This window comes from Alligator mississippiensis, chromosome 16 (assembly GCF_030867095.1).
Source record: "Alligator mississippiensis isolate rAllMis1 chromosome 16, rAllMis1, whole genome shotgun sequence".
Lineage (NCBI taxonomy): Eukaryota > Metazoa > Chordata > Crocodylia > Alligatoridae > Alligator > Alligator mississippiensis.
Window position 1 is genome coordinate 18,641,182 of NC_081839.1, and position 25,112 is coordinate 18,666,293.

Below are 25,112 nucleotides of genomic sequence, written 5' to 3' on the forward strand. Positions count from 1 at the left end.
ATTTAACCCAGGATTGTGGTCAGACTCACTGGCCTGTAGTTTTCTGGGTCTTCCTTCTCCCTTTCTTAAAGATAGGTACCACATTGGCTTTTTTTTCCAGTTATCTGGGACTTCTCCCAAGTCCCACAAGTCTTCAAATATCTTCACCACCAGTTGCACAATGATGTCAGCCAGTTCTTTTAGCACTCTAGGGTGCAGTTCATCTGGTCCAAAGGACTTATAGATATTAAGCCTTTGTAGGTGCTCCCCCACAAGATCTGGGCCAACCATGGGAGGGTGGTCACCCCCACCATAGTCATCCTGCATCTCATCAAGCAGGCTAATACCCCTGGACTGGTATAATACCGATGTGAAGTATTCATTTAGGAGTTCAGTTTTGTCCTGAGTGTTGGTTAACAGTTATCCCATTTCATTTATCAGGAGTCCTATGCTTCCCTTGTTCCATTTGCAACTTCCTACATATTTAAAGAAGGATGTTTTGTTGTCCTTGATTCCAATTGCCAATGTATGTTCGGTTAGAGTTTTCACTATCTTGATCTGTCCCCTGCAAATGCAGGCTGCTGCTGAATACTCCTCTTTGATAGTTGTTCCTCACTTCCATCCCTTGTAGCTTCTCACTTTAATTTTTCCCTTCTTCCCTTCCAACATTTTCTATTAAAATTATGCACTCCACTTGATACGCTGTTTTATGCTTGTCTTTTCACAGCATCTGATGAAGTGAACTCAAGTTCACAAAAGATTATGTTCTATAGTCACTCAATAGTTTATGCTCTATAATGCTTTATAATTTATAGCCATAGTCTATAAAGTGCTTATCTACCCTTCCTTTTGTAGATTGTAGTAGAAGTGGTCCTTGCTGAATCTCAGGTATTTTGTGTGCGCACTTTGGAATGATGTAGAAATAAACTTCCTGCAAGTAAAGAGACACAAGCCAGGCCCCTTGATGCATTAAGAGTAGTATCACCACCAGACTGAACATCTTGAACATGAGTTTGCACATGAACATGTTGAACTATCTTAAGCCCAAAATTGGTCTCCAAACTCCCTCAGTCTTTGGAAGTAGGAAGTAGCCATTGGAACTAGGAAGTAGCCACATCTCTTTCCACTTAGATGTGAGAGAAATTCTTCACACACTGCCAGCAGGGAGTGAACCTCCTCTTCACACACACTGTTGTGAGAAGCATCTCTTTTAAAGGGTAAGTTAGAGAGGCTCTATTAATTCAAAGCGACTAGAATATTTGTTTACTATTAATTCAGACTAGTGGTTTCTAGATGTAATGTGTGAACATTGGGCAGTAATGACTGCACAGTCAGTGTCTCATGCAAACATGGCCAGCAAGCTGTTTTCTGGGATACAGCTTACTGCCTTTGTCAGTTAAGTCTCTGCTGTTGTCTAGAGAACCATCCCTAATGAGTTATATATAATCTGCATTTATGGCAGTAAAAAGAGAACTTCTTCTCTATAATATAATGGTATTTGGCCTTGTGCTTGCAGAAGAGAGAAAAAAATCCAGAGCCACGGTCCATTCACTGGGGATTTTTTTAGGATACACAATTTCATTTCTTTTAGTACTAAATGGTTCCATAAGCGCAAAATGCAGGTCTTCCATGGTATCTTGACCCTCTTTCAGGATGACCTATGCATCACAGACTCAAAAGCCATGTATCTATCTGAAGTACCAGCTGCATCTAGTGCTATCTCTAGGGCTTTCTTCACAATTAACTGTCCTTTTTAAATCAGGGGTATTGAATCATCCATCTTATCTGGGGCAAGATGTTCCATCAATCTATAATCTTTTCACTGGGGAAAAAATCTGTCTCCAGTCAGACTACTGAGAGGAACTGAACAGCAGGAAATGAGAACCACCTTTTATCCCCTCAGCATGCAGACACAAGAAAGGGTGAAGTTAGAGTACAGTATCTGGGGACTGCTAAGGCAAAAAGTCTAAGGTCAAAGCTTGCGGTGTGAGACATTTGTTGTGGACATTTGCTTAATGGAGAACCAGAGTTCAAGAGTCACAGGTAGAAGCAGCCAATCACTTTCAGGCTCTCTGCATTGGAACTACTGGTGATAATACCTCAGAAGAAGCAACAGATAGCAGAGATCAGAGGCGTACACTACAAATGAGGCATACCCCACAGACTGAGGACTGTATGCCTCATGCTATGTAGTTGGAGGTTCCATGATCACCACACCAAAGAGTAAGAGGAGGAGGGTGCTGGCAACTGGGGATTTCCTCCTGAGGGCATCAGACACTAACAGTTCAGAGAGGAATGACCTGTCATACAAACATAGAAAAATAGAGCTAGAAGGGACCTGAGAGCATTATATAGTCTACCCCCATACTCAAGGCAGGATATTCCCCATCTAAACCAGGGGAATATCCAGAGAAAGGTTGTACATTATGTTACATCTCAGCTCTGTGTTCTTGGGCAACCCTGGCACAGGATGCAGTCTGTCTGACTCACAAAGGACTCACCCCCCCCTCCCTCCCCTCCTCTACCTAAACGAAACTGATTAAGATGCAGTGAGAGACGCACCTAAAACTCTCCAGATAAGGGTGATAAGAGTGAAACAACTGCCCTAGGTCTCATTTACATCCGAGATGGAACCAGATGACCATTCATTTACATGAGAGATGGAGAACAGAAAGCCTGAAGCAGAGACTGCAGTGAATTCTGGGACCAGAGAAGCAGGAGAGCGCTGCATGATGGGGAATCTGTGCTTCCAATGTTAATCAACCCATGTTCACACACACCCAGCTCAGCATTTATCAGACCAGTTCTAATCTGGATTTGCTAAGGACTTTTCCCCCCCCAGACACACACACACAGCTCTAAGTTTAATAGGCATCTCGGGCCGTACATTCCCCGGTCCCACTATGGGAGGCCTATTTAAACTTGATTGACTAAAACTCGGTTGCCCGGTTAGGGAATGCTGAGGCAAGAGACCGAGTCAGAGGGGGTATGGGCAACATTTGAACAATGGTTAAGGGTTCATCACAGCATCCAGCCTGCTGGAGCCCTAATCCCAGGTGTTGTCATATCTTTCCCGAGATGACTGGTGGAAGTCCTCTCCACAAAAGGTTATGAGCACCCCAATAATTGCTTTAAATCTGGAAAAGTCATGCTAAGCTGAGGCTTGTGCACAACAAGTAAAAATCCAAAATCCTGATGCTGCAAGCTATCTATTGTTCCTGAAGAAACCATGAGATATCTCATCAGTATATCTGCCATCCATAGGAATTTCAAGCTGGCTCCCAAGTATTTGGGTTACTCCCTAATCTTAAGTGTTTCCTGATTATCAATCAGTTTCCTGAGATGGTCCAAACCAGATAACCCCTTGTCAATAGAAAAGACAATGATTTACACTACTGAGGGTGCTTCGAAGCAGCTGAACTGAGGGTATAAAAATCTGTAAGTGTGTGTGCTTTAAGAAAAGAGAGAGAAAGAAAAAGAAGAAGCAGGAGGAAAGAGGGAGAAAAGGAAAGAAGAAGAAAACTCCTGTGCTGACACCATCCCCTGTCATTCTTGGGACGCTGGAAGAACAGATCGTCTCTCTCTTCAAGGATTGTGCTACGGACTGTGCCTGTCAGCTTTGCAGCCTGAGTACCATGGACTAGGTGAGACCCCAGCGTTCTCTTCTGTCTAGGCATAAACTACTGAACCTGAACTGTATTAGTTAAGCTTGAGCTAAGTTTCCCCAAATACTTAGTGAAACCAGGGTAGTGTTGTCATTGTTTGTGTGTGTTTTTCTTTTGCATGTCTATTACTACTAGTACTATTATATATTTCATATGCTTAGCAATAAATAACTTCTATAGTCAAACTGGTAGTAATTGGGTATATTTTTTCTTCTCTGCTTCTTTTTCCTCCCGTGCTCTGCAGCAACGCTTCTTTTACCTATGCTAAAGATCCCTGTGAAGCCCAAATTATTGTGGGGTCTGCTCATCAAGAGGCCAAAGATTGGGACGTGCTGAGTTTGAAACACATAAGGGGATCAGCTTGTACAGGCTGATTGACCCAGTTTGACTCAGACGTGCCCTTATGAACTGAATGCTGGCCCATGAGGGTGTCAGCTGGACGCCCAGCCGGATTCAGAGAGATTCCATTTACCTGTGTGCTTGTGTCTGACTGCATTTTATTGTTGCTTTTATGAACTGATTCTTGGCATATGAGGGTGTCAGCCTGTCCATGCTGATCAGCCCGGCCAGGTCAGGCGTGTCACGTTAATTTGTGTGTGTTTGTGTGTATGACTGCTTTGGTGACTGGAGGAACCCAGTCCCATTGAGATTGAGTCCTGCAGGGTAGCTCCACTGGGGGTGAGGGCTTGCAGAAGGGAGAAATACAGCTCCGTATAGTAACACAAGCAGCACATTGACAGAATCACCAAGACCCTAGAAACTATCCCTAATAAATGAGCACACCCCAAAGTAATGGGCAAAATTTGGTAACAATTAGTTTTGTCATACACACCCCTCCCACTCGTGATGTCTATCAGAGACAATAACCCAGTCCTGCCAGAGCTGGGCTGCCTGTCTCCTCTTCCCAGGCCAGACAGGCAGCCAGCAGTAGCTGCTGAGTCAGCTGAGGCCCTGATCCTCACCCCATGTCCTTTCCAGAATTCTAGATCCCCTGTTTACCTAAACCACCCTATACATGTATTTATCAAATCTACTCTTAAAAGTGCACAACTCTTGTACAACTATCATGCACAATGAACCAAATAAGATCAAAATGGAAATTGTGGCGGAGCACCAGTGGGGTGCTCACCACTTAAGGGATGCTGCAGGTTGTGAGGGAACCTGCTTTGTGAGCAGCAGGGAAAAGTCTCTCCCAGGAACTATTTTAAGGGAGAAGGTAGGTGGCAGAGCATCTTTGGTGTCTGCCACTTTAAGGAGGAGATAAGGCAGCAGACAAGTGCATGCCAACCTCCTGAGGTAGCCATTTTAAGATCCTGGCTCTCAGGGATGGGGCAGCAGTTTGCTGCCAGAGGCTGAGAGAGCAACAACACCTGGCTATGCTGCTACTCAGGAAACATCTTGGTGGTAAGGGAGGAACTATGGGGATGCTAGGAGATTCCTAGAGGCTCAGTGGAGTCTCAAGTCCTAGGTAAAGGTGGTGGGCATAAAAAGAACCAGACCCAGCCTGGAAAGGGGCTTACTGTTTGTGGGCCTACCCAGGAGCTAGGCAAGTTCTTGAGTAGATCTGGCAGGGGTGAAGCCTGGGGTTCTTGGATGGGGCCTAGGATGGGACCCTGTTGTCCATAGAGGGCAGCAGCCACTAGGCTAACTTTCTAACCCCTGGACTGGTCAATGTAAGGGGACCAGGGCCAAAAGGCTCTTCAGCCTACCATGAGGGGCAGGCCAGGGCTCAGTTGAGCTATCTGGCACTCTGACTGGCCTGGAGGTGAGGCCAGGGCTTTTAATAGGCCAAAGTTCCTCTCAAGGGGAAGAACATCACTGCTGAACACAGGGTAGGGATTAAGCAGCATACATGCTTCTATGTACATTGCAGTAGAGGGCCCAGTTGAGGTAAAGCAGCCCAAGAATATCTCAGACCCCTGCAGGGATACGACCAGGGCTGGTAGGCCTGCATGGTCCTGGGTACAACTTGAAACTGCACCCTGCCAGGGAAGGGTGGCCTGGTGAGACTCCTTGTGGAGAGGGAGTCCTCAAGAAATTCCAGGCCATTTACCTTCCAGGTAAGGTGGATAGGGGTGCCTTAAGCCCAGCCCCCACCATCCAGTAGGTTATTGTGAAAATAGGAGGGCCAGGTACACTTACACAGAAGCACCTGAGCTCTATGGGGGTGTAAGACCCTGGAGTGGTGGGCCAGGCATGCTGTTTAGAGGCATCTGAGCCTGCAGGGGTGAAAGACCCCAGTGAGAGGGGGGCAGAGTGAGTAAGGCTTTGGACTGGGCAGGGTGAGAGAGGCCTAACAAGGTCTGAGTTTGACTCGGCTGCAAGCCGGAGCTGCATAAACAACCTGGATGACATCTGCAAGGCATGGGACATGATAAAGTGGGGGGTCAGGGTCATTTGTGTACCACCCTTTGACATCAGGGCACACAAAGGGCAGACTCCTACCTAATTAACAGCTTATTTATTTAACAGCAAAGCGTGGTAAATGAGTAAGGTGGGCAGCTTGCCCAAAGACAGATGTGTGGGCCAGCACTGTGACCAGGCCTGGGAGTTTGCCCCCTGTCACAGAGACATACTTTTGTCATCCAAAACTGGAATATCATGAGGTGTGCTGCATGTCTGGAGCCTGGATTCTAGACATGACAAGGAATGCTGGAATGCATTCCTTGAATATGCTGGAATTCATCTGTCCCTCATAGCCTATCCTTTCCTGCTGGTCCACATGGAACCAGTGATGCTGTTGGAAATGTCCCTGAACAGATCAGAGGAGACTATGGGTCTTCTGGTAGTAGGATATAAGAATTAGGGGTGAAAGTGGCATTTTTATCAACCTTCCCCATAGAAGGGAAAGGCCCACCAGGAACTACCACATCATGCTAGTAAACACATGGCTCAGAAGGTGGTGTTAATATAAAGGTTTTGGTATCTTTTATAGAGGGTTGTTTTTCCAGGAACATTTGGAATCCCTCTGACAAAGCCTGGCTAATTAGGTAAGGGGAACTTTAAAATAGGTCTTATAGGATATAGCAAAGAAAATCTACCAGCCATAAAGTGATTAAGACTAAAGGGTAAAGACATGGAGAAGAGTGTTGCTTTTGTAGAAGAGAAAGGAAACCATATTACAGAGAACAAGGACATGGACAAGCTCAAGAAATTATTCTTCACAGGTCCAAGAGGACAAAAGCAGGAATTTTTTTAGTGTTCCCAGGTGAAGATAAAGGGGGAACAGAACATTAGTGATATTGTGGAGGGAGAGTACTGCAGACCACCAAATCAGGAAGAGATGGATAAGGCATTCTTGAAGGAGATAAGAAGACCTAAAACTTGAAAGATAGTTGTAATGTGGAATTTTAACTTCCCCAATATTGGTTGAAAGACTGATACAGCAAGACATATTGTCCAGCAGTTTTTAAAATGTATCTGAATCTGACATATCTGTTTCAGAAAGCTGAGAATACAACTACAGGAGGGTGATCTGTCTTGGATCTTGATCTGACTGGTACGAAAGAACTAGCACCAGTCATTAAGTTAATTGGAAACTTGGGAAGAAGTGATTTTGAGATGATGAAATGCATGAACTAAAGGAAGAGAAGGCATGAGAATAGCAAAATCGGGCACTGAACTTCAAAAAGCAGGTTTCAACCAACTCAGATAGTAAGTCCAATGGGTAAATAGATTAAAGGATAAATGGATCCAGGATGGCTGGTAGTTGCTAAAGAACAGGATATTGGAAGTTCAAAAACAAGATATTCTGATGTAGTTGGAGGTAAAAAACTGCAAGCGACCAATGTGGTTATACAAGGAATATCTTAGGACAGAATTATATTTTACTTCATGTCTAAATGGTATTTTGCTTTGAAGCTGTCAGGCTCATCCCACTGTACCAATCCTGTTTGAGATGTAGAGGCATGTCTAGAGGCAGGTTTCCTATCAGAGGAAGACAGGAAGTCTTCTTTTTTAACACAGCACCATAAACTCAGCATCCTTTGGCTAGCAAAGGCCCCTCAAAAGGAGGAAGCAGGCTCCATGAATGCTAAGATCACACAAAGGAAGTAGATCCCTAACTAAGAATAAGTATGAAACAACCCTTTTAAGAGTTTAGAAACAGTAGCCTGAGAAGACAGAATATAATCAAATAGTGCTTGGCACACTGAAACTGCAGGCAAGTAGACATCAGACCTGATGGAGAGGAACCTACAACCTCTAGTTGTGGGTTCTGCTCCAAAATTTTGCGAGTAGGAGCTTCCAATGGTTAAGATTGTATTGAGATGCTCAGAGGGAGATTCTTTTCTCTTCTGAGTAGATTTTTCTTGAAGAAAGTTTTCTGTTGTGTAGCAAAATGTCATGTAAATTTGGCCAATCAATATTTAGCAGTCATACGTAGCCAACCAACTGTTCTGCTGTCATGTGTAGAAATGCAAGTTTTGTGATTTTATGTTTGTGTATCTGGGAGTGAACTGGAAGTTGCACTGAGGGTTAGAGGTCACTGAACCAGCAAGCAACTATAAGAATTGTTATAGCTTTGTCCTGTCTGATTTTTCTTACCATTCTAGATAACTTAGGAAGTGAGGGAAACATTTAGGAGACCCCAGGTCCAAAAGATGAGAAATACATCCTGGATAAAACCTGGGCTTATGCCTACGGGGCACATATACACGTGATGCTTACTGTGTGCTAGTCTAATAACACTGTACAGTAATGTGTCACGGCAAAAACCGTGCTAATAGCCTACTGTGCAGTGTTATTAGGCTAATGCCTAATAACAGTAAGAATCACTAAATAACATTTCGCCAGTGCTACTATGTAGTAAACTTATGTACTGTGCATTTAGTAAGTTAAGGAAGTACTAAACTAAATGTGCAATATTTAAGGCACATTAATAAACATGTGGACGTGCCCACTCCAGAGCAAAAGAAAACATTTTAGACCATATCCAAATAATTCTTATTGGACGTAAATATGGAAATTAGGTTCCTAAACCAATCCCACTCTATTGCCCCCCAAACCACCTAGAATTATTAGACTGATGGAATTTTGGTGTATTTTTGGTGAATGCATATAAATCAAAAAACAGATAATGAACTGAACAATTAGCCCAATCTAGCTAAAAGTGAACCAATGAAGGGAATGTTGTGCCTGAGGGCTTGTCTAACATCTCTCCTCCCCAGAAAAAAAACCAAAAACACAAAAAACCCACTTTATTTCTTCCATATTTCCAGGATCATCGTGGCTACAACACTCCAACCCTATTATAGATAACACAGATAAGAGATGGGGAAAGAGATAAATGTTGCAGGTAAGAGGCCCACACAGCTGAGTTAGGTCCCATTGCAACTAATGGCCAGAGAACTGTAAACAGAGGTTTTGGGATAACTCTGCCTTCTATGCCTTTGAGTGGTCAGGAATTAATCTATGGGGTGCAGGAGACAGGGGCAGTCCCCATGGATCAAACAGAGTCTAAGGATGTCCTGAACTTAGATGCCACATACATGTGATTTAAGCGTGCCAGTTTGTGTAGCAAGCAGCAGACAAATGATCTGCCTAGAGTCACATCTGACCACCTTGGATTCCCCAGTCTGAATGATCATATAAGGGGTTGTATCAACCTATTTTATAGTAAGGGAAAAAAAATTGGCAATGGGAATAATTTAAATGAGGCAATCTCCAGAGGTGTTCCAGCTCAGCCACGCTTAATGAATACGTGGGCTTGGACAAGGCAATTAATGTTCTCATTTCCCCACATAAATTTATGATTAACCAAACTCCCTTCAAGATGGATAGGCATTTGGTTTAACAACAGCAAGCAAAGAGTAATAATAAATGTATCTATATTGGAATGACAGGAGGTTTTGAGTGAGGTCCCTTTTACAGGACCAGCCACCAAGGGTGGCCATGATGTGCCCACCCTCAAGGATGACTGTGACACCCCTAGTGGCCAAACTACCTGTCCACTCAGCTCCTCAGGGCAACCTCCTTTATCTTCCATCTTCAACACCTTGATGGAAATTGTACATTTTACTTGGGAGGTGGTTCTCCAGAGTCCTTGAGTATGCCTGCTGGACCCCTATTTAGCCTGTTTTTTCCTGCTTTTCAGGCCCCAGTTTTGCTTCTGGAAACTGACCCAAATTCTGCTACTACTCTGCACCCCACTGGCACCCACATTTCATTAACCAATAGAGCACTATCTGTACCATCAAGAGCTAACTCACCTTAGGGGCATTAATCATGGCCTAATCCAGCACCCACCCTCCCACATCTCACGAGTCTCTCTCTCAGTCCACTTACCAGACTGCCAGGCCCCCTGGACCTAGTAAGGCCCTATTGAATTATCTAGGCCCCAGGCCCTATCATGGCTAGAACTCTTCTCAGCCCTAGCCTACCTGGCTCCAGTCTGGCATTGGCCCTCTCGGCCCTAGCCCACCGTCCTTTGCCCCTTTGCAGGGCTTGAAACCCAGAGTGCCCCAAGCACCCTGCTGTATGGCTTCCAATCCATCCTTACAGCCAAAATCAAGTCCTCCAGTTAAACCAAAACTGAAATATCATCCATCTGCTTCAAATAAAATTCTTAAAGATCTTCATGCTGCTGCAGAAGCCCCCTCCCCTCTCACTGGCTCTCTCCTAACTCCATGGAGTACTTCCAGGCCTATAGCTTTTGCTCCCTGACATCCAAGGCTGGAAAGAGGGTAAGAGCTCCTTACTCTGCAAAGCTCAGGGCAACACTGGTATCTCTACCTCAGGCATCCAAGGTTATTATTGCCTGAACTCCTCTTCTGGTCAGGTGTTTCCCTGACTAACCACACTTGTGTTCCCTAGGCCTAATGGGCACAACTGCTTATCACATAATGCAGAAAGATTGCAAACTATTGAACAATAGGTTCAAGAGGACAGAACTCCAGGAACATAGGAGGGAAACAAATGCAGCGCGGCCAGGAAAGCAGCATTAAGCTGCTCATTAGTAGGGCCTGGTTTAAATTGCAGGCCCAGTTTAGTGGCGCAATGGCTCCTTTAATCTTGGAGTTCCCCTTGCATGCCCCCCATCGATTGGTGAAGGGGCCCCATCAACCCTGCCACTTGCTCCTGAGGGCTGGGAAGTGAAAACCATGTTTTAAAATATGCTACAGTGTTTTCCTCCCTCCACTTGCTGCTGACTGGACAGGAGACAAAAACCACAACATATGTAAAACCATGGTTTTTGCCTCCCAGTCATCAGGAGTGAGCAGTGGGAACAATGGGGCCCCTCCACCAATCAGCAGTAGGAGTGTGCATGGGGGGGGGAACTCTTAGCTTAAAGAAGCCATTGCACCATGAGCTGAGCCTGCAATTTAAACCAGGTTCTACTAATGAGCAGCTTAATACTGCTCTCCTGGCTGAGCTGCAGTTGTTTCCTTCCTACCTTCCTGGAGCTCTGTCCTCCTGAGCTATTGCTCTGGAGCGATCTACTACGTGGTTTTTTGGGGCCCTTTCACTCCCTAAGTGCCTGTTCACCTGCAGCTAGCTCAGGCTCAGTTGCCTGCTCCTACATGTGGACCTTATCTGTTATACTCGCCACCTTAAAGTAAGTTTCTGGCTCTGTTACAGTCCTTTAGGGGTCTGTCCTGAGTCCAGTGCTATTCAATATGTTTATCAATGACTTGGATGCCAGGAAGAGAGCTTCCCGAGCAAGATTGGTTATGACATGAAAAAGAAAGATTGCAAACTACTGAACAATAAAGGTAGAACACAGAAGGATTGTAATACATTGGAAGCTGAGCTAGAGACAACAGGATGAAACAATGCAGACAAAGGCAAGCTTCTACACTGAGCAAATAATAATCAGCAGTACAAATATAGAACATATAATAATTAGTTGGGTGGCAGCACTGGTATGAAGGATCCTGGGATTTTTGTAGATCACAGTTTCAATATGAGCAAACAATGTGATGCAGGTGCAAAAAAAAGGCCACTGTGGTTCTGGGCTACATCAACAGGAGTATTTGATGTAAGACAGTGCCACTCATTTGGCACTGGCTGTAGTTCTGGGATACACATTTTTAAAAGGATGAACAGACACTAGAGAGGTTTCAAAGCCACACAAGAATTTGGATTAGGATTTGGAATGCAACCCATACAAGGAAAGTTTGAGGAAAATTAGCATGTTTATCTTGCAGAAACGGTGATTAAGGGGAGGAGGGCATAATAGCCCAGCCAGTACTATTAGGAATATGAAAAGTAAGTAGCATTTTGAGCTGGATTGAGCAGTCAAATATCAATTAATAGGGATTTGCAGGAGCAGACTTGATTTACAGGTGCAAATTCGTTATAAAAGTCTATTTTAATGAAAATTACAGAGGTATTTTCAATTCCTGGACATTTAGTTCACTGTGTACATGTCTACATGTACTTTTACACGTGCCTAAACTTAATGCACATTTGCCTAATGCGCATTAAGTCAATTTAGATGCAGTGTGCAGATCAGCTTGGGACTAAAGTTAGTCTCAAGTCAGTCAACATACACAGCGTTAATGTGCCTTAGTACATCTACATATGTGTTAAAAGTTCTTTAGTTATTTGTGCCTAAATTTGATACCTGCTTTTGCAGGTATCAAATTTAGGCATGAATAGCCTAAAATCACCATTTTTAAGGTACATTAAGGGTGAACACATGTAGTTCCATGCTCTTAATGCACCTAAAAAATGGCTAATGCACCTTAAATCAGCACATGTAGACACACCCAGTAAGTGGTGCTAAGTGGAACTAATAAGAATCAAATTACTAGTATGAAAAATTCTCTCTACTGTGAAAACCTTTCCCATTCTTAACTATGGTAGAATCTCATTAAAATATGAATTCTCCATCAATTAATTTATTAATGAATTGAGAGTAAGAGTAAAAAAAATTGTGGTGGGGGGGCATGCAACTACTCTGTGGTAATTTATTTTCTCCTACCTTATGATATTGCACAAGGGCAATTTAGCCTCATTTCATTCATGGATAAGTTGTTCCAGTTTAGCTTTCACTTATCATGGGGTAAGAATGGTCAGATGGACATTTGCTTTAGCTGAGAGACACTTGTTTAAAGTTATGGGCATATAAACAGTTATCACTGATCAACATACCATCAGGAGTATCTCTAAAAGAGAAATGAGGGCATAACCATTTTCTTTATTGACAGACAGTTAAGATTTCTCCCTACCAATTCAGCATGTTTCACATTTTGACAGTTTTATTAACACAGCGACACATCTGTAAGTAGGCCATTTACTCTACTACCTGTGACAGGCAAGTTAGCAACATGCTCAGCTTCACAGACCTGCTTTGTATTTTGTAAAAAACAACCTGGAGTCCACAACAAATCAAACCAAGAGCCCTTTCAGGCACTAGAAAGGAGATAAATTTAGTTCTAGTTCTCACATCCTAATACTCTCTTGGAGTTCTTAATTCTTCCTGTGGGTCTACCATCATGTTCACCACTTCCAACTGAACCCAAGCCTTCTAGCCAGGCATACTATTATCCACTGATCCCCTGCAGCTGGGTCCCCAGCCCTTGAGGGGTTGAGCACTTCTTTACAATCTTTTTGTTATAGATCCCTCACTTTTCTATAGCCTCTAATGTGCCTTACATACTGTATTTTATATTCTAAGAAGTACAGCCATTTCCACTTTTTGTGCCTGAGAAAATACAGCTACATGTGAAAGGCAACATTAGTAAAATTGTATACTAATTTTATATTATCTTGCTCCTAGTGAAAACATTTACAAAGAAAAATAAATGTCTTTCTTTGTGAAGAATAAAACTGTGAAACTAAGAACCAAGGCCAGATGTTCAGTACTATTTAGCTGTCAAAAGAGATGGCAGAAGTTTTAAGTAATTTTCAACGTCTTAGGTACGCCATCATTTTTAAAAAACCTAAGAGATGCCTAACAGCTTTTTTCAGCTTCTAAATTACTTTGAAAATCTGACCTCCAACAAGAGCTTTGAAAATTACCATATCAAAGAGCGCACAGATTCCCAGGGCATATGTAGCCAGAGATGAGATTCCTGGATCTAGAAAGGTTGTGATATAGGTTTCTATTAAAAAACACCCTTACAAACCTAGGATTTTCCAGTGCTCCTATTACTATTTCTGAAGTTTCTACAAGTGCCATAAATGAAGGCATTAATTTAAGATACTACTGCAATCATAGAAGGCCTAGGCCCTTGACACACATTACATTTAAGATGCCATTAACAGGTTAATTGCACCTTAAGTAGTAACCCGGCCACATGTTAATGGCAATTTAAGGAATGATAATACAGTTAATAAGTCACAAAGTTATTCCACATTTAATGTATAACAACTTTGTGGCTCATTTGTGTCACACCTTAAATTGAATATGTGGCCAGTTGCCAGATCCTGACACTCATCTTAGTGTCAGACTCCAGCATAGAGCAGCCCTACAGGTTGGACCACAACTGTCCCAGCAGCCTGATTCTAGGGTCCCGGTGCACTGGGATTTGGGGTGGAGTCAAAACTTCATGTTCCATCCAACTGGACAGCACATGCATTTTAAAAGTCCAGGTGCACAGAGACCCTGGGATTGGGTTGCAGCCCAATCCCAAAATCCTTATGGGCTGGCATGGAGTCAAAACTATGCGAGTCATTAGATTCCTGTTCAGTCCCCAGCCCCAACTGACAATCAGGTGATTGTTGGCAGCTGTGTTTTAACTTGTGGTGCAAGGGAAGCCCAGGATCATGATCCTGGGGTCCACCTGCACTGACAAGTAAAATATGATAAGGTTCTAATCCCCAATCCCAAACTTGTTTTAGGATTGTGGTTTAGATCCTATGGTGCCTTAAGCTGTAAAACACCCTATTGTTTGCTTGCATTTGTTGCAAAAATGAGCTGGAAAACAGGCCATTTCAGAGCAACCCTTTTACTTTCACATTGTAGTCTCTGAGGGGTATGACCAGCCATAGGACCTATTATTTTGTTCCATTTTGTTTTATTTTATCATCTTTACTGGCTTTCTTTCTGGAGCCAAAATTAACTAAAAATGTCCTTCCTTGTTTTCAAGACTCCTAAAGGATTTTCTTACCCTAGTATATGAAAGTATCTACAAGAGGTAAAGAAGCAAAATGCTTTCTGTTTTGTCCCTTGTTCTCAGCACCTCAGAATGTTATAAAACTTCCAAGTCTGATCTGCCCCCAAATTAGTTTTTATTTTTATTAGTTTTTAAAGGTTAAATAAATCCATTCAACTGTTTGCAGATTTAAGAAGGTGCAAACATAACATTTTCCCATCTTAAAACTCCTAAACACCCTGCTTAGTCCAGTTTAAGTTAGAAACTGAAAACCAACCTGTGCAAAAGGCCTGATCCTAAGTCCACTGTTATTAATGGGAGTCTAATTTATCTGCTCCATGATGGAGAGACTTTGGGTTGTTTTTTTTACATGGGAGCTTTGGAAAATCCTGGAAAACTGCATCTGATAGATTTGCTCCCTAGGAGAACCCAAGCCTTTCAGAAGGTACAAGATTACCACATGAACATTCCTTTTCTCCAGATGATCCATCAGAATTCTAATGGGCTCAAAGAGAATATCATACAGCTTGGTATCTACAAAAATGTCTTCACAACATGGTCTTTCATTTCCATTGTGGAGATGATCAGAATCTATTAATCAGAATCATTAAAATGATTGATTTTCTCTTTTTCCTGTAATTTCATTATGTAATATAGTTTTGATTGCATCAAAAACAGTCAGATAAAATGCATGGGATTCCCAGTAAGACTGAATTAACATTGCTGAAGTCACCTTAGACAGATGGCAGGGGGTAGAATTGTACCTTGTAGGCTATCAGACTAACACACCTCTCTCTGCTCATGAAGTTACCATAGTCTATATACAGTAGAACCCATATTGGGATAGTTTACAACCTGCTTAATTTGAAGTGAGTTGCCAAAATAATGACAAGTGATTCAGCAGATGGCTATAGCTTTTACTGCAAAAAGCTTCACTTCTCCACTCAGCTGGAGCTCATTAGCAGTCCCACAGAGCTGACTAGAGAAGCAGTACTCCTTGAAATAGAAGCCAAGCAAATAGCTGGAGCACCTAACAGATCCAGTACAACTATATGCTGTGGCAATATATGCCCCAAGCTAGTTCACAAGCTCTCATTTTACTGTAGAAAGAGGGGGTGAGGAAAGTTATGCTATAAAGAATCCAAGTCCTATAGTATTCCTTCACTTTGTAATGCATTGTATTATCTTTTATATTTATTTTTAATTGCTATTAAGTATTCTATTAGGTTAGGGGGAAAGAAAGTGTTGCAAAACTCAGGACCAATACAAATTTTCTTAGTAACAGGAATAAAAAAATGCCTGTGCAATCTTTCCAACTCAAGTACTAAAGCACTGAGAAAATGAATTAACATATTGTTGACTAGAAACTGAAATGCATTCAAATAATCTGTTTTGATTCTTTAAGCTAAAAAAATCTTAAATAAGAAAACAAAGTCAAATAGCACAAAAGCATAAAGTCAATAATTTTTTTAATGATTTTATTAGTATTTATCTAGTTTATGCAAGAAACAAAAATAGCACTATATGGGCATTAATACTATATGGGCTCCAGGAGTATGGAGGAGGGGGGCACTTTAATTAGAGGGGCTCCTAGAGCTGCTTTAATTAAAGCACCCAGAGTGTCATTTGTATCAGTGTCCCTGTGCTGAAAAATGGTGGCAGGGATGCTTTAACTGAAGCTCATCAAACAAGACTTAGTTAAAGCACCCCCGCCGCCATTTTTCAGCATGGGGATGCTGATAGATATGACACTGGAGTCTGCTGGAGTGTGGTACTTATCACATTCCATCAGACTCAATTAATTGCTGTAATTACAGTACATAGGAGCAGCCTCCCTGCATATAGGTGCCCTATATGATTAATATATATATAAATTTTAACTTTACTTTCTTCTTTAATTACTGACCCTCCTAAAGGTTTTTTTTTTTTTTACAACTATCAAAGAGGAAGCACAGAATAAAATGTTTAGCTGTATAAAGAGGCGATGTTAAATGAGTACCCACAAAGAAGTATATGGAAAGAGAGGGAGTTAAAGTGTTAATCTCTCACACACTTGTTGACTTCTCACCATAAGATGCTGGAAGAGCCAGGAACGCATTATGTTTGTAGCATGCTTTGGTAGCACTCCCCTTTTGTTCTTTGACTTTTTATCTTCACTGTCAAGGAGGGAGGTCAGGTCCAGGTTAACCTACAGGGCAGGAAAAGGGAAAGAAAAGCTTAAAGGACAATGCAGATAAAAGGAACAGTGTTACCATGGAGACGCGTCAGACAATGGTTGACTGATTTTATGGTGATTTTCCTGGGCTACAGAGATTCCTGCCATTCCCAGAGGTAAAGGCAACACATCTTAAGTGAATTTTATTCCAAAAAGGCATATAAAATATTAACAGCTTTTACCATGTGACTAAGAGCAAAATACTCTACTTATTGAAAATATAGCACTGGCAAATAAAATAAGATTTTAGTGTGTTTCTGTATCCATGGTGATTTAGTCAGTTGCAATTAGTTAATCACTTCTGCACCTCTTTTCTGCATGTTTTCATCAGTCACTGACTTGTTTCTGAGCTCTTGCATATACTTAGAGAATGGCCTTAGTTTAGCAATTAGTGGCCAGTATTTGGTGCTGCCGCACCATTGCTCACTCTTCTTTACCTTGGTTCTAAATCTTGATTAGACTGATGAAAATTACACCTTACCTTTGTGTCTGCTTTAGTGAACTAATCCTTATATTTCTTCCTACACGTAGATTTAAGCACAGTAATTTATTGCACTGACAGATACTACTTGTATCTGATGGGACTATCCAGCAGCATATTAACTTAGTCTACTATGCCCTAATTGCTGTGCACTTGTAGATGGCGATGCTTTACTGCACAGAAAGTTAGTCTGCTGTGCAGTAAAGCATGTCATGTAGATGAACCCAACTGGGGGATATTTGAATTGTTGTATAAAGGCAAATTTTAGGCTGGCCAGGTAGGCTTCAAACTAGATTTGATATCTGAGGTTCTGACTATAACTTTTTTGGTCACTGATGCAAATTAAGTCAATGGTTTTAAAGAAACATCTATGGTGACTCCAAGGTCTATTTTCTCAGTTATAAGGACTGATTTAGAACCCAGCACTACATATGCACAGTCAAAGTTGTCTTTCCCCATACACATTATTTGGCACTTGTCAGATCAGAAGTTGTTATGCCACTTTTTGCCTACTGACTTAGTTTTTTAAAGATCTTTCAGCAGATGCTTACCATGACCTTTTGATTTAACTTATTGGAATAATTTAGTATCATCTGCAATCTTGAGATTTCACTTTGAGCTCCTTTTAAATATCATTTGAAAATGTTGAACAAAATTAACCCACCACAGATCCCTAGAAACCTCATTACTGACATTCTTCCATCCTGAAAAGTAACCATTTAGCCATACTCTTTGTTTCCTTTCTTTTAATCAGCTTTCAATCCATGAAATTACTTTCTCTCTCCGTAACTCAGTTGTCTAAGATATTTTGGTGAGAGACCCTGTCAAAAACTTTTTGAAAATCCAAATATATTATATCAACTAGATTCCCCTTAACAATGTGCTTGTTTACACTGTCAAAGTACTCCAGCAGATTTGTGAGACAATATTTCACTCTACAAAAGCCATGCTGGGAGCATCCAGACATGCGTGCCTTACCTGGGGTCCTGGGGGCCTCCCCAAGGGAGCTGCACTGTGGCTGCAGCCACAATGATCCTGCTGGATGGATCCTGGCCAGCAGGTGCAGCATGGCTCTGAGTGGCCCAGCTCCGTTTTTTAGCATGCACTGCTTGTGGGGGGTCCACGGTTTTTGTTTGTTTGGTTGGTTTTTTGACCTTTGGATATCCAGGGGTTTGAATCTATCTCTTACTTCTGAGCAAGACGTTTTAACCACCAGACAACAGGATAGGCATAGCCATAGTCTGATATAGAAACTGAGTCATTGTACCTTGCATTTAAGATTAATTGGATAAACGTGACTGGTGAAATGTTTTTGCCATGTTGACAGCAAGGGCCAACACAAGAACTCAGCCTTCATCCCAGCTACAGTAGAACCTGTTTCGTTAAGCTACACACCTCTATACACATCTCTAGCTTGCTCACTTCCTTCTGGTCCCATGCATCTCCCTCTCCTGATGCTAGCTTCAACTTGTGGCAAAACGGAACCTGAAACTTGGTGTAGTGCTAAAAGCGGCAGTTCTGCAGCTGTGTGCGCACCTGCTTTACGTAGGCATGCAAAATTAAATAGGATTTATCCCTTAGTTTCTGCATGATTAGGTCACATTCAAATAACTGTCATCCTTAAAGCCACTAGTAGCAAAAACTACCTTTTCCTTAACAAATGTATTGCTTACAATAAAAAAAACCCCTCTGAATTTATTATTCACTTCAAAATGTGTAATTTAGAATTGGATTGTTCCAAAATAGCAGAGGAACACATATTTAAGAGGAAAATCTGTTAAAAATTCCAAGCATATGTCTTGGGAATCAGAAAGAGAAAAATTTTAACAAGGTTACAGGAAACTAACAGAAATCTTAACATCAATTTAAAAGCCTCATTTTAGGTTCTTCATCAAAACATTTCTCCTATATGAATTAAATATCAGTATGGAGCCCTGTGTCAGGTATAAATGATTCCCTCAGGCACTGACTGGGGTGTACTGCAGGGCCAAGGCTGAATAAATTACCCAGGCAATATAGGAATCACATCAGGAGGTTCTTGTCCATGGCTCTCTTACTGCCACAGTACTCCCAGCATACTTGTATTTCACATATCTGATCATTTTTGTGGTAAGATCTGAACCAGCAACAGTCTTTACACATTAAAGGGAAAGTAGATTTCCTTTTTTTTTTCCTTCCTCATCTAGGCTCAAATAGATGTGAACAAAAGATTAGAAAGACTGTTGTACTGAACATAATTTCCAAGAGTTTTACAGTAAAAGCTCTGTTATCCAGCATCCCATGGGAATGGGGGATGCCAGTTAATCAAGTATTCTGGTTAATCAAATGTGCATCGTCTGGTGCACCCCCAGCATCAGTGTGCTGGGGGACAGGGAGGAGGTCCCTGTGCAGGCTGCTTTATCCTTCACAGGATGCTTTGCCCTGGGATGTGGGCTGAAGAAATGGCAAAGAAAAACTCTGCTCATGGCGGTGAAACCCGGAAGTGGTACTTCCGGTTTCGCTTTTGCCGTGTCCCTCAGATGCTGGTTAATAGAGTTTTGCAGCTAATAAAGTGCACTAATATAAGAAGAGGATAAGGAAGATTTTAAAGAGCTCCAAGATGATCAGATACAATCTAGATCCCAATTGGTACTGCGCCTCTGTATGAAATGACAAAACTGAAAAAAATCCTTCTCTAGGGTTGCAGCTGTGGAACATCAAAAGGTATATGATTTTCTAGGTTAAAAAATACCAAGGGAATGAACTAAAGGAATTCATTTATAAAACACAAAAAATACCTAACTGGATTTTATTTCACAGAATCTTAGAGAAGTAGGGCTGGAAGGGCCCTCCAGAGGTCATCTAGTCCAACCTCCTGGATTGTTAAGGGCTTAGGGCTGTGCAAAGCTTTGGATCATGATTTGGATTCAGAGATGATTCAGAGGCTGAATCTACCAATCCAAATTGAATTACGGGAAGCCTTAGGCTTTCCAAATTGATTCGGAGCTTCTGAAAAAAATTGGAAAAGATTCGGAGATTCAGCCATAGAATATAATGGGGATTTCATAGATTTCATAGACATTAGGGATGGAAGGGACCTTGGAAGATCATTGAGTGTAGCCCCCTGCCTGAAGGGCAGGAAGTCAGCTGGGGTCATAGGATCCCAGCAAGATAAGCATTCAATTTACTCTTGAAGGTGTTCAGTGTAGGTGCTTGAACCACCTCCAATGGCAGGCTGTTCCAGACCTTTGGGGCTCGGACAGTAAAGAAATTCTTCCTTATGTCCAGCCTGAATCAGTCTTGCAGTAGTTTGTAACCGTTTGACCTCGTCATCCCTTGGGGCACTCTGGTGAACAAACGTTCCCCCAGATACTGGTGGTCACCCCTGATAAACTTATAGGTGGCCATCAGATCACCCCTGAGCCCACGCTCTTCCAGGCTAAAGAGCCCCATGGCTCTCAGCCTGTCGTGGTAAGGTCTGTTTTCCTGACCTCTGATCATGCGCGTGGCTCTTCTCTGGACTCTCTCAAGCTTCTCCACATCCTTTTTGAATTGTGGAGCCCAAAACTGGACGCAGTACTCCAGGTGTGGCCTCACCAAGGCTGAGTACAAGGGGAGAATGATGTCCCGGGATTTGCTTGAGAAGCATCTATGGATGCAAGCCAGCGTTTTGGTCACTTTACTAGCTGCAGCATTGCATTGCAGGCTCATGTTCATCTTGTGGTCAATGATGACCCCCAAGTCTCTTTCTTCCATAGTGCTAGCCAGTGTAGCACTGCCAAGCCTATAAGGATGCTGCGGGTTTTTCTTCCTAAGGTGGAGAACCTTGCATTTTTCAGTATTAAACACCATCAGGCTCTCATCTGCCCACTTGCTGAGCCTGTCCAGGTCAGCCTGGATTACCCTCCTGTCTTCTGGTTGTGGATGCTTTGCCCCAAAGTTTGGTGTCATCGGCAAACTTGGCCAGTCCGCTTCTGACTCCAATGTCCACATCATTAATGAAGATGTTGAACAGTATGGGTCCAAGGACAGAGCCCTGGGGGACCCCACTGGTCACAGGGCACCATGATGATTGACTTATGTCAATTACTACCCTCTGAGTCTGACCACGGAATCAATGAAATATCTATAAATTTGCTGTCTTTTGGCTGATTCAGGTGAAACTTGCAGGAATGGTATCCTCTGCTGAGAGCATGATGTGTGCCACACTTCAAGATAATAAGTTTAGGGGTTTATAGGAAACTGCACCCCAAAATTCTGAAAGCAAAACTCATGTCATGTGTTTGTGTTAAGCTACAGTGGGGTCAAAACTGCAGGGATGGTGGGCCCTGGTGAGGCCACAAAGCCTGCCAAGTTTCAAGGATACAGGTGCAGAGGTGTGGGGAAAAATGCACTCCAAAATCTTGAAAGCAAAACTCATGTCATGTGTATGTGTTACGCCACAGTGGAATCAAAACAGCAGGGATGGTGGCCCCTGGTGAGGCCACAAAGCTTGCCAAGTTTCAAGGTGATAGGTGCAGGGGTTTGGGGGAAACTACACCTCAAGTTCCGGACAAATAAAACTTATGACATGGGTGACGACACTGTGTGTGTTAAGGCGCAGCAGGGTGAAAGCTGCAGGCCTGCTAGCCCTTTATGAGGCCACAAAGCCTGACAGCTGTCAAGGAGATGGGTGTAGGGCTTCTGGGTTCTGGGGCCCTGCACCTCTAGCTGCTGACAAGCAAAACTTGTGACATAGGTGCTTGTACAACTATGTCTGTCTTGGGGCAGAGGGGAGGGGGGAAATACTGCAGGTTGGGCTGGTAGCCCCTACTGTGGCCACAAAGCCTTCCAGCTGTTAAGGAGATAGGTGCAGGGGGGGTTCTAGGGCCCTGAACCCCTAGCTGCTGACAGGAAAAACTTGTGTCATGGATGCTTTTGCAACTGCTTGTCTCTGCCTTGGGGCAGTTGATTGTCTGTATTGGTTCTTTTGTCTCCTTAGTCTGTGGTTTTGTATGTGTTAATCCTTGCTTGTTAACTCACTACACTAGCTAACCACTGTGTATTGAGCTGGTCCCTGAGTGAATCATGATTGATTGGTAACTGGTAATACAGTAGCTTAGCAGCCAGGCTTGCAGTAGTTCCCCCACCCACACCCCATACCCCAAGACAGACACAGTTGCACAAGCACCCATGACACAAGTATTGCCTGTCAGCAGCTAGGGGTGCAGGGCACCAGAACCCAGAACCCCTGCACCTATCTCCTTGATAGCTGGCAGGCTTTGTGGCCACAGCAGGGCCTAGCAGGCCTGCAGCTTTCACCCTGCTGCGCCTTCACATACACAGTGTCACCCATGTCACAAATTTTGCTTGTCCACAGCTTGAGGTGCAGTTTCCCCCAAACCCCTATACCTACCTCCTTGAAACTTGGCAGGCTTTGTAGCCTCATCATGTCATATATCTTGACTTCAAAAAAGCCTTCGATCTGGTTTCCCTTGATCACGTCTTGGAGAAACTGGCCAATTGTCGCCTTGGGTCCTCCACGATCCACTGGCTGGAAAATTGGCTCCGGGGTCGGACCCAGAGGGTAGTAATTGATGGAAGTCACTCATCATGGTGTCCTGTGACCAGTGGGGTCCCCCAAGGCTCTGTCCTTGGACCCATACTGTTCAACATCTTTATTAATGATGTGGACACTGGAGTCAGAAGTGGACTGGTCAAGTTCGCAGATGACACCAAACTTTGGGGCAAAGCATCCACACCAGAAGACAGGCGGGTGATCCAGGCTGACCTGGACAGGCTCAGCAAGTGGGTGGATGAGAATCTGATGGTGTTCAACGCCGATAAATGCAAGGTTCTCCACCTTGGGAAGAAAAACCCGCAGCATCCTTATAGGCTCGGCAGTGCTATGTTGGCTAGCACTATGGAAGAAAGAGACTTGGGGGTCATCATTGACCACAAGATGAACATGAGCCTGCAGTGCGATGCTGCAGCTAGTAAAGCAACCAAAATGCTGGCTTGCATCCATAGATGCTTCTCAAGCAAATCCCGGGACGTCATTCTCCCCTTGTACTCGGCCTTAGTGAGGCCGCAGCTGGAGTACTGCGTCCAGTTTTGGGCTCCACAATTCAAAAAGGATGTGGAGAAGCTTGAGAGAGTCCAGAGAAGAGCCACGCGCATGATCAGAGGTCAGGGAAGCAGACCCTACGATGACAGGCTGAGAGCCCTGGGGCTCTTTAGCCTGGAAAAGCGCAGGGCCAGGGGTGATCTGATGGCCACCTACAAGTTTATCAGGGGTGACCACCAGTATCTGGGGGAACATTTGTTCACCAGAGCGCCCCAAGGGATGATGAGTAGGTCGAATGGTCATAAACTACTACAAGACCATTTCAGGCTGGACATAAGGAAGAATTTCTTTACTGTCCGAGCCCCCAAGGTCTGGAACAGCCTGCCACCGGAGGTGGTTCAAGCGCCTACTTTGAACACCTTCAAGAGCAAACTGGATGCTTATCTTGCTGGGATCCTATGACCCCAGCTGACTTCCTGCCCTTTGGGCAGGGGGCTGGACTCGATGATCTTCCAAGGTCCCTTCCAGCCCTAATGTCTATGAAATCTATGAAATCTATTAAATCAGAGGCCACCATCCTTGAAGTTTTGACCCCGCTGTGGTATAACACGCACACATAACATGAGTTTTGCTTTAAAGAAGTTGGGGTGCAGTTTCCCCCAAGCCTCTGCACCTACCTCCTTGAACCTTGGCAGGCTTTGTAGCCTCCACAGCAGCTACCACCCCTGCAGTTTTCACCACCCCCCTTGGTGTAACACAGACATATGACATGAATTTTACTTTCAATAATTTGGGGTGCAGTTTCCCCTCAACCCTCTGCACCTACCTCCTTGAATCTTGGTAGGCTTCATGCTCTCAGCAGAGGCTACCATCCCTGCATGTTTTATCCAAATCAGACAAAAAGAAACAAAGTTATAGATAGTTCATTGATTCCCCATTATACCCTATGGCCAAATCTCCAAATGAGCTCCAAAGCTTTGGAGCTGATTTGGCTGAATCAAAGCAGGAAACTGATTTGGAGCTCCAAATCAAATTGTGGGCATCCAAATTGGCTGAATCTGAACCTGACTAATAGTTCCCTATTTGCACAGGCCTAGTAGGGCTGTGTGAAGCTTCAGTCCCTGATTAGATTCAACAGAGATTTTGCCCAATTTGGTGGCTGAATCTCTTAATCTGAATTGAATCAGAGGACCCTTTAATCTCTCTGAATTGAATCAGAACTCTGCAAATCAGTTTGGAGAGATTCTGAAAGATTTGGCGATCCGGACACAGACACAGCTTTAATTTTTTTTTTTTTTTTTTTTTACTAAATACCTCTAGGTAGCAGGCGGCTCATGAATGCTGTGATGCTGGGGCACATGGAGCGTCCCTCAGAACCATGGGGGGCTCCCCAGCATGCTCAGCAGCAGACCCAGAAGTGAACCAGAAGCACTAACGGTCCACTTCCGGGCCTGCCGGAAAGCACCCTAGGGGGCCCCACCTTACCTCTCTGGCTTGGCTACTGGTGCCTTCTGGTCCTGGGGGAGCACCCAGGGTTCCCCCATGGCCAATTGCTGAGCCAGGGGGGAGCGGGGACCCCTCCCCGCACCCTGTGTGCTCCTCAGCAGACCCAGAAGTGGACTGGAAGAACTGGTTCTTCCAGTCCACTTCTGGGTGTGCTGCCAAGCACCCCCCCCCCCCCCCAGGTTCCTGTGGGACACTCCAT

The 25,112-nt window shown here is 43.5% G+C and overlaps 1 protein-coding gene across 19 annotated transcripts in view; it reads right to left on the minus strand.

The window, feature by feature from the left end:
• PKNOX2 (PBX/knotted 1 homeobox 2) overlaps window positions 1-25,112 on the minus strand; it is a 922,547-nt gene that overhangs the window by 59,533 nt on the left and 837,902 nt on the right. For all 19 annotated transcript variants that reach the window (XM_019494062.2, XM_059719775.1, XM_059719782.1 and 16 more), the window contains one exon: window positions 16,755-16,874. In XM_019494062.2, the coding sequence (XP_019349607.1) occupies window positions 16,755-16,874 (120 nt within the window). The remainder of the gene's footprint in view (window positions 1-16,754; window positions 16,875-25,112) is intronic.